The sequence below is a fragment of the Daphnia magna genome, linkage group LG1 (genome assembly GCF_020631705.1).
Source record: "Daphnia magna isolate NIES linkage group LG1, ASM2063170v1.1, whole genome shotgun sequence".
Lineage (NCBI taxonomy): Eukaryota > Metazoa > Arthropoda > Branchiopoda > Diplostraca > Daphniidae > Daphnia > Daphnia magna.
In genome coordinates this window covers 16,505,214-16,515,204 of record NC_059182.1, presented here as the reverse complement: position 1 = coordinate 16,515,204, position 9,991 = coordinate 16,505,214, and the positions used below count along the sequence as shown (strand labels likewise).

Genomic DNA, 9,991 nt, shown 5'->3' with positions numbered 1-9,991 from the left:
AAATTTTATATAATTCCATATTCCATCCATTTAATTTAACAAAATATTGCGCACTGCTGACGACCACAGGAAAATCTGGCATCAAAATGCGGGCGTGGTTAAAGTACCCTGGTTGAATTTGATTCGCTGAGAATTGCGCGTTTTGAAACTTTGTTGGATTAAAGTGAAGCACGTTAAAAGCTAGAGTACGTAGGTAGAGCAGTGCTATTCCCGGGCTGTAGAAAACCGTTTTATTCATTTATGTGTTAAAACACACAGACGTGTCGGTTATAACATTGAAAGCAAGTGATCCATCATGCATCATATTTTCAATGTTACCGACAATATTACTTTCAACGCGTTAGTTTGGACAGAGTTAAAAAAACATGGGATCAAGGAGACTGGAAGATGGAGAAAACCAACAAGAAACAATGTATTCATCCCTGCTCTCATTTGACATTGCCTGGTTGAAAAATGCTTTCCTTAACAATAATTGTTTTATTCATTTAGGATCCACAGAAAAAAAGTCTATTTTGTCAGCCCTTGGAACTACTAGAGAGTGAAGAAGCTCTTATCATGGTTGAAAGTGAACTAGAAAATATTCCAGATGGGTCTACTCCAATATGTGCCAAAGGAGATATTCTTGTACAAGTCCCCACATTTGTTGTACAATCTTGTCAGGCCATCCTGAAGGGTGTCCAAACTGAAGGCTTGTTTAGGAAAGCTGGTTCTGCATGCAGACAGAGGGAAATAAAACGACAGTTGGAAAGAAAAGAAGGATTCAAATCAAGTCATGATGTGATCGATTTAGCCAACATCTTGAAGCAGTTTCTAAGGGAGCTTCCAGATCCTTTGATTCCTTATCAACTACATGATATTTTACTCAAGTATGTTAGTTTAGTTTTTAAAATTTCCTTATAAAGCCATAACCCAACTTGTTAACAGATGTGTTCAGATGGAGAGCTTAGAAAAAGCTTCTCAGATGCTTCACTTGACATGCTTACTAATTCCACAGCCAGCCCTGGCTACTTTGTGTTATTTGTTGCAGGTTTGAAATGCTTTTTAAATAAGCAAAATAGAGATTGTCAAAATAGAGGTTGTCATCTATTTTCTGAACAGTTCTTCGAAGCAGTAGCTGCCAATTCATCGACGAATTTGATGGATGCTAGCAATATTTCTATAGTTATGGCACCAACACTCATGCCGGTTCATATAGCTGCTTCCTCCAGAAACGATCGGCAAAATTGCAGTAAACTTCAAAATTCTGCCAAAGTCATACAGGTGAAATTTCTCGTGGGCTTTACCTAAACGATTCGATTTAACATAAAGGTCAATTCATTCAGATGCTTATCGAAAATAGCAGTAAACTTTGTGGGATTCCGCATTCTATAGCCAGCCGCCTCGTTTCAATTTCCTCTACTTCACTGGTAGATCAAGATCGTGGCCGACGAAATAGCCGTAGCAAAAGCCGGCACCGTCGCAGCAGTTCATTTAACCGTACGACTACAGCATGAAAATTCTCATTCTTCTCATAGCCAACTCTGTTTCCCACAATTTCTAGGGGTATTTGAAGGTTTGCGCAAAATTGTTGGAGCTAAAAGCGAATTTTCTGCTTCAGTGGAACACCTCTCTGATTGCCGATCAGAATCAGCGGCCGATTTGGTTACTCCGATAAGTCCAGTGATTCGTTCGACTTTCAAACGTAAAGTGGATATCGATATCAATTCAGGATTTGCAATTAAAAAGAAGTAACGTTGCCACTTGTTCATGCACTAGTTTGGATGTGTTTGATTGTTTAATTTATTTTGTTTGAACTCTTAGAAAAGCTGCAGGGGAAGGTCTATCGAATGGAAAGGTGTTATGTACTACTCCCCTCACTCCACAGGGGAATCACCGATATGTAATTCAGACGGATAATCATCATTCATACTTCGCATCACCTCGTATCGACTTAAATCCTAGGTTGGATTTTATCCATTAATTTTCTTTTTATAGAAATATTTTTCTTCTTCTAGTCACCTGCCACATTGCAATAATTCAATTTAAAAAAATCTAAGACTATTTGTAAAATAAATATATAAAAAAAAAAACAAGAAACAAAAAATATATATATAAATTTTATCAACGTTAAGTAATTGTCGCTTTACCAGTATATCTAATTAGAATTTTCTGTTTATATTTAGTCCTTCTGGTCCGACTGTAAATTCGGAAAGTAACAGATCATCTGTTGGTGTTCTGCGGTTTTTTCATCGAAAGAAAATAGCCGGAAGGTATTTAACGTAGTCGCTTTAAAAAAATCTTTATTTATACAGTATCTGTTATAGAAATGAAGAATCCAATCCTGCCCACCCTGTTATGAAAACTCCTAAACTGACGAAGCGACGACTAAGTTTGGGGAAAAAAAATTCAAAAAAACATCTTGTGGTAGAAAAGGTAATTTAACTGTAAGCAGAGCCCATTAACAAATGATGAAGTATCGGATTTTTTTTTTTAACTTTTAACATAGAAGTGTGAACTTGATGAGAAACCAATAGCTACCTCACCACCATGTGATGCTGAGACCGTCGCAAAAGATTCTAAAAAACTTCTTACTCCGTCACCGGTCAGGCATGTTGAGGAGGAAGATTACGTGGCGATGCACCAACACTATGAAGAGTTAAAAATTCACGTCACCTCATTAGAGGTAAATATGTGTTTGACTATTAACTTTTCTTGTGTTGTAAAACGTAAAATTTTATGCGTTTTTAAAGAAAGAAGTAGTACAGAAGAACTTGCAGTCTTTGAGTCCGGATCTTGATGCTAAAGGGCAGAAGGTTTTCCTTGCGTTGGAAGTACAGGATCAATACGAGAAGACGTTAGAGGAATCCGACAAGTTGTTATTAGAGCGTTCGGCTTCGGAAGAATTGGCGCGACAACTTAGCCGGGGTCTACGTATCAGAAAAAGTGCAGAACAAAGAGTTATTCGTTCTCCCAGTGCACGGAAAATTGGTGCAATCAGACGCCGATCTAGAGAATCTCCGCGGGCAAATTCTTCTGACTCGGTAGTAAAGTTGAAATAACACAAAGGAACAAATTGTCTGATATGGTTTTTACATGCAGAACACTTCTGGTTCATCTCGACGCCTTACTCGTAGTCAGTCGATGTTAGCCATTCGACGAAATCCTAGTATTCTTGTACAGCAGATGATAACACCTAAGAGGTTGATTGAACCAATTCATCCAAGCACTCAAGAAGCAAAGATATCTCTTCGACGAGGCAAACCTAACACTATCCGGACTGGCCTAAAGGATCCTACCCCTATGAGAGCACAATCTATAAGCCAATCTAACAATAAAAAAAGTAAACATAAGTTAAAGGCATGCAAACTTTCATTTTCGTTAAACTTTTATTGTATTTTATTTTTGATTTATTTGTTTATTAATTTTTTTAAGGCGCAGAGATGCCTTTGGACAATGAGACTCCTCGCATCAGTAGGTTACGTACTGTGCCACATCCCAATACCTTGGCAATAGAAGATTCAGTGAATGTCCCGAGACACTGTGTAACTCGCAACGGTTCCGTTTTGAAATTAGCTCAAAATTTTACGGCAATAACCCAAAACGAAATTACAGTAGCTAGTATACCTTTGGGTTCTCCAGTTTCACTGGCAGATACTGCTGTCCTTGTTACACCCGAAGGCTGCCAGCAATGGTCCAGCGGAGAAGTTCTTAACCGACATTTGGACCATTTAAAAATTCCTCTAACTGGTCGACCTTCAGTCCAAAAGATACGATCTGAAAACATTGGCAAAGTATCGGCCCATGTTCGGAAATTTGATAGGCTAGCCTCTCCCACTCTTCCTGATGCCCGTTGCGCTGCCTTAAATCCTGGTGTCACTGGTAGTTCAACGGAGACAACGCCACTGATTTTACGTTCTCCTAGAAAACGCCCTAGCATTCAACGACAACTTTCGGATCCTCAAGTCATTAAAGATCGCTCGACGCCTCCTAAGACTCCACAAGTTTCTCCACTTCGTGAAAGTCAGCGAGCAAATGCATTGCCTCTATCTTCCAAAGGAAACGATCGTTACGACCTCAAGGTGATTTCAAAGTTTTTCACTCGGATGTCTTCTGCAAACTCTTGGTCTAAAAATATTGTTTTTTGTCTAGATTAAAGCGCCGTTATTAACGCCAAACCATGGGACGCACGGGACAAATACACCCTTTGGGCTGAAGTTGCGAGGCACAGAAATGAAACATACTCGTATTCACAAGAAACCTTCGCCACTCAAGGCTACTGGTCCATTATTGCGTCGATCTCCGCGGTTTACTCCTTCAAATTGATTTTTTGTTTGCAGACTCGACGTTCACATGTCATGGACGACGCATCAGATCTACTTTTAAATAATTATTAAATAATCTAAATAACGCGACTTCAGTGGTCATACAGGATCTCCATAACATTTCCCCCTTCCCTCTTGACTGGTTATCAATTGGAACTGGACTCTTTTAGACCCATATGAAAAGCATGATACGCTATTTTCCATTCGTCTTCCAGTATTGCCACTAAATTTCTAAAGCTTCGCCTATCTTATTATGTACGTTTCGGCGTTTGATTCTCACCAATTTTTTTTTGTTCGTCAAGTTTAAAGCTCAACTCTATTTCTCTATTTCTATAACACAATAAAAGTTTGAATTCATGATAAACTACCAGTATATTCTGTCGTGCTAAGCAAATAAATTTGGCTTTGTTGACTACAGCGATTTGTCCGAGTTTAACGAGTTAACCGGCTTTCATTCTGTAAAGTCGTTGTCATGATTTATAGTCGTCGCTTCGAAATTGACGTTGATTAAGATTTAACTCAATTTCCTTCAATTCAATCGCTTGTAAATCTTCTCCATAAACCCTTGGAATATGGAAGTTGGTAGTTGATGTTTAATTCCTTCTATCATTTGTGTTAGCTCCTTGTAACTGCGCTCTTCATATTCAGTATACAGTTTAGGGATGTCGAACTGTTGATATAACGACTTCACGAGGTTCACAGATTCAGTGTTTTTCAAACCATAATGTGCCTTGAATGTTAAATTGTCAAGCATTCTGTATGGTAAATCTGTATAAAATGACAATTCGGTACTCACTTCAATTAACTGTCGCTGAGCCGAATCACACATCGGCAGGGCTGTTACGATTAGCCAGGAGCACTTCCCATCTTCAATGTCTGTGCCAATTTTACCTGTTATCTCAGGATCTCCAAAACAGTCTAAGTAATCGTCTTGGACTTGAAAAAAACGCCCCATGGGCAACAAAATATCTTCCGCCCGCTTCAAAAGATCGTTATCCTGTATTCCCGCCTTTAAAATTGGCGGTGGCATAAGAGAGTCAAATGTGAAAAATAAAAACGTTAATAATTAATACAAATTAACTAAAAAAGCCGTAGGACAATACTCTCACCAAACGCATTGCGACAGCCACTGGAAGGTAGAACGAATAATATGCTGTTTTGTATTTCACGATAGCATCGTAGGTTTCCACTGTAAATTTGCTTAGGTCAGGGGCTTCATTCGGATTTGGTGCAGAGTGTAAATCCATTGCTTGTCCCAGCGAGGTCCTCATGGTAACCTTTACAGGATATTTTAGGAAAAAACAAAAAAAGAAAAAACCTCTAGAATCATACAGATGAGTGAAATGACCTACTTACATCATGGAACAGTTCCAGCACTGGAAGGTAATAATGCTGATTTTTACAATAAGATGAGACTATTTGATAAATCAAGCTTTCCAACAATATGGAGTCATTGAAAGCCTTAACTCCAAGATTGTTCGTGCGATACCAGCACGGCTTCATTCTTCTCGTGAGAGAACCATCCATAATGTCATCTGCAACAAGGAAGAATGCCTGCAACTAAAGCCAGAGAAGAAATGCTTATTGAATTCTTCATTATCAACATGAACTATCAAAATTTATCTCTTAAGATTATATATAAAACATTTACAAAAACTACTTTGAAAATTGTGGTGCAATTTCATAATCAGCAAAATTAAGTGTAGGTAAGCGTAGTGTAGGAAAGCTGAAATCATAGGACAGACATAAAAAAAAACTGTGTTGGCCAGAAATATAGACCAGAAGCCTAATAAGTACCATCTCAACAGCCCAGCCAAGTGCTATGGCTGTGTTCTTCTCTTCTTCTGATACTTGGTGATTTTTTAAAATCATGAAGCTTTCCACAACAGCCATGCCACGGTTCATTTTGCCTCCTTTTAGGTTGTATTCAACAATCTATTTAAAAAAATTAAATGAGATATCGAAATGAATTATCAAAACTGATTTATAAAATATCCCAAAAACCTTTTCAACCCATTCTTGCATTGATGGCAACTTGTGCAGTGGTGGTGAATTCTTTAAACATCTTAACATTTCGGGAAGAATTCATGAAACTGGTCCTTTATCTTGCATGAAGAAGCCATGACTAGTAGATTTTTCTTACGGTTAATATTTTTTATCAGGATAATGAATTTTTAAAATGACAATAAAAACTGAATGATAGATAAAATATCAAAGTTATATTTACCGATCGTTCCGTAATTTCAAGTTCTTCGCTTGAGGGACGATGGAGAACTGAACTAGATTTAGACGAGAAAAACTTTCTTAAGAGTTTTGGAGTGCTAGTTATTAACTGGTTTGAGCGAAGCATCCGGTTTCGGAACCGGGCGCGCAGAGTTCCAACCCTCACAAATATGTAATATTTTGTGTTGATCATATTAGCCAGATATAGTCTATCACTGTATAAACACGAAAGTACTATCAACAAAAAATCAAGTACGAAACCCTACAGGTGAGAAAAGCAAAAACGCCAAATGGTTAACCCCATACAAAAGGGCAAGTTTTCGAACGAGCCCAATCACGGAACAAACAGAAGCAGTCGACAGTGTCATAGACGTCCATTACCATGCTCTTGTTACTTTAAAGCCACATATGTCTTGCTATTCCAAGTCAAATAGGGCACTAGGCTACAATACAACAACACAATACAGACACCAGATGTCATTGATTTGTGAGCATGTGATTGTGAATTGTGATTCCAGTCATTCCACCATGGACTACTAAAACTTAAGGACGGGATTCTTCGACAATTCCTATGTCGGCCTCGGCCATGTAATTTTGTTTTATTTTTTAATCAATTTAATTTAAAAAAAAAATTATTGACTTACCAAATGTCCCTATATTGAAAATTATCCCTTAACGAGATATTAATTATTTTCTATCAGAAAATAGGGAAATTGGGCGGGCCGCCAGTGCCATCTAGGAACCAAAATCATAACCCTTTGCTTTTTTTATCCACAATTTCGAAATGATCATTACCATAATTTTCGATGGTTCACAAATAAATGTTCGAAAGACAAAACCTTTTGACCTTTTCTCTTTCTTATTGCGAACCCATCCCCAAAATCTGCGCAAAGAAGTAAATGAAATGAGATAACACGTTTAGCAGCAAATAACGCAAAAAGGAAACTTGGGTCAGTAGCAATTATGCCTCCAAAGTGTATTGTAAGTGGAAATCTACAGCACTGAGATTGGAGTTCTGTTTGTGTTTATGTTTACGGATGGCTCAAGGCACTGTCAACTTGGCTTGATTTGTGGTTGATAGATGGCACCGGCGGCCCGCCCTTTTCCCCCTCATTCTAAAATTAAAATCGCAATATCTTCTTAAATGATACGTTTTATAAAGAAAAAATTATGTGGTGGGAATCTCCTTTTAAAGTTGCATTTAATGATATATTTTTTATTTTTTTTTTGAAAATAGCCCACCCGACACCCTTTAACAAGGCGAGATAGGGAAAGAATCCCGTCCTTAAGTTATAGTAGTCCATGGATTCCACTAACTGGAGGTTACTCGATTGGCTCAGTTGAAAGTAAATAAGAGAAAAAAAAACTATATTTGATATAACTATATCAAGAATATAGTAAAAATGACAGGTCTCTAGATCACTATAAAACAACGAGTGTACTTGAATACACGAAAGGCCAGTTAACGTTATAAATTAATTTCCTAAACAGTACAAATATCATTTATTATACTGCGAAGTTCAAAGCTGACTTCGGAGCAAAAATTACAATCGCTAACAAATGCAATACCTCTTGTATCAATCTGAACGGAATCCTTTAGATGATCAGTGCAAGACGTCGTCAAATTTTTGGCGAGCTAAGGTGTTGTTAGGAGACAATTTTAGTGGCAGAGTTTAATCAGTCTTCACTTAACATTGAGGCAATTTGTAATTCAAGCCCAAGGAATAAGTCTATTGAATTGACAGACAATACATATTTACACAGGAATGTTAAATGACAATGATCTACAACACTTAGGCTCTAATAAAATGGTAAACCCCATGCAGCCACATGGCTCCTCAAAATATGGTTTGACCGTAATTTAGACTTGATAAGAAACACGATTGTTCAGCCAAAATTGATGAACTGAGACACACAGTGTCACCAAGTAAATAAATGCAGCAATCCAACAGTTGTATGCATTCTGGAATGAAAGAAAATATTGAATGTTAATAGCCTCAACAGATCCCAGTTAAATCCATTTACATTATTGAAATTTTAATTAATGTAAGGGAGCAGTAAAAGGTTTCTATATGTGAAGAAGCACACATTGATTGGTTTTGCAACCAACATCTCTTGCATTTCGGAGACACTTACTAATCAAAATGGTGTTATTTTAGAAGGGCTATAAATGCCCCATTCATTCTTAAAGATGCAGTACTTCTTATTGAACTAAGCAAGAGCCTAATACATGAAGATATGATTTTCTATTCTCTCAGAAGATTAAATTACTTGTTCGTAGCTGGCATTAACATCCTTGTAAAACTCATTTAGATCATCGTAGTGCTCCTTTAGAGTCAGGTCCTCAGCCAATGCCACACTGTGAGTGTAAAAGAACACACCCATCAGTACCTAAATTAAGGGGTACACAGTTTGGTAAAATGAATTAATGAAACATCAGCTTAACGAATGAACTTTTTTGAAATAACACACTGTTTTAGCAAACAATATGGTTCCTGTTAATGACAGAATCCTTACCAATTGAACGATCCCCCATATGCTAACAATGGTGCAACACAGAGAACACTTCGGGCCGCAGAATGGCATTTTTTCCTGTAATAAAACTGAAAGACAAATCAGAAGACAGTCCGTGTAGCTTGACGTTAAAGATGGAGTAATTCCAATTGTCATGTGATGTTGTCGACTGCTGAACGAAGTGCTCTGTATCTAAAGTTGCGCTAATACACAGTTTGATATGGATGGGTAGGGCACGGCCCGATTGGTCACAATCGGGTCACCGATCTGACCTACCCGTGGCCAATCTGGTGTGATCTGGTCGGTCCGTTTGAAACAGATTAGTGCGCTGCGGTTCTTCGGTGCGATCTGGTAGATCACCATTTTTAAAGATGGCCGCTTAAAAACTACAAATGAAATTAACTACATATACAGTACCCACCACAAGTGTTAGAAAATGCGCGGATACCCGTAAGCCTCCGTGTAAATACCTCGCTGATTTGCGAGGTAAATACTGGGGATAGATTTTTTAATTTTTTTTTACAAATACATTTGTTGAAGATGTATTCGTGAAAAAAAAATCAGAACTGTACAAGCCTCCGCTGAGGCTGTACACCACTTTCCAGAAGTATTAGAAAATTTTTTTTTGTGTGGATCTCTTATGGCGGGATGGATTTTTCCGGCGGCCATATCTTTTGTTCCGATTAAGATACGGAGCCGGGGATTTTTTTACAAATTGCCCATTGGGCACTTTATTCCACGACCGCGATTCGATCGTGATCCATGAACCCTTTCCCTATTTTTTTCGCCCGGGAAAAACGCGCATTCCATTCAAGGACTATTATTGTGTGTACAACGACACAGGGAAAATGTAGTATGACTTTTTCCCACTGGGGGGGAAAAATCAGCCGCGCGGATATGTGTTCGCGACAAAGAAAGAGTTGCGCATTCCTTGCGCGCCATGCGCCCCCAGT

At 38.1% G+C, this 9,991-nt stretch overlaps 3 protein-coding genes across 4 annotated transcripts; 1 reads left to right on the top strand and 2 right to left on the bottom strand.

Moving 5' to 3' along the window:
* The first annotated feature begins 128 nt into the window (after nt 1-128).
* Nucleotides 129-4,718, top strand: LOC116936609. 2 transcript variants are annotated; one of them, XM_032943803.2, is made up of 14 exons: nt 129-412; nt 490-866; nt 925-1,027; nt 1,099-1,260; nt 1,323-1,476; nt 1,541-1,727; nt 1,801-1,941; nt 2,163-2,249; nt 2,304-2,412; nt 2,489-2,662; nt 2,730-3,020; nt 3,079-3,319; nt 3,412-4,058; nt 4,129-4,718. In XM_032943803.2, exons 1-14 carry the CDS (start codon nt 296-298, stop codon nt 4,300-4,302), a joined length of 2,964 nt encoding a protein of 987 aa, XP_032799694.1. In that variant the 5' UTR covers nt 129-295; the 3' UTR covers nt 4,303-4,718. The 2 variants fall into 2 exon arrangements, with proteins under 2 accessions (XP_032799694.1, XP_032799693.1); XM_032943802.2 differs by having other exon boundaries at nt 130-412; nt 2,486-2,662.
* Nucleotides 4,655-6,426, bottom strand: LOC123466396 (farnesyl pyrophosphate synthase-like). The gene is given in 7 exon segments (XM_045168226.1): nt 4,655-5,031; nt 5,098-5,310; nt 5,411-5,578; nt 5,658-5,861; nt 6,099-6,236; nt 6,306-6,376; nt 6,379-6,426. Coding segments are annotated over 7 exon segments (1,041 nt in total). The 5' UTR covers nt 6,425-6,426; the 3' UTR covers nt 4,655-4,830.
* A 1,808-nt stretch (nt 6,427-8,234) lies between these two features.
* On the bottom strand, nt 8,235-9,204 carry LOC116936613 (ribonuclease kappa). Its single transcript, XM_032943811.2, has 3 exons — nt 9,042-9,204; nt 8,796-8,915; nt 8,235-8,487 (listed from the first exon to the last, which is right to left on the bottom strand). Exons 1-3 carry the CDS (start codon nt 9,192-9,194, stop codon nt 8,386-8,388), a joined length of 375 nt encoding a protein of 124 aa, XP_032799702.2. The 5' UTR covers nt 9,195-9,204; the 3' UTR covers nt 8,235-8,385.
* Nucleotides 9,205-9,991: the final 787 nt, after the last annotated feature.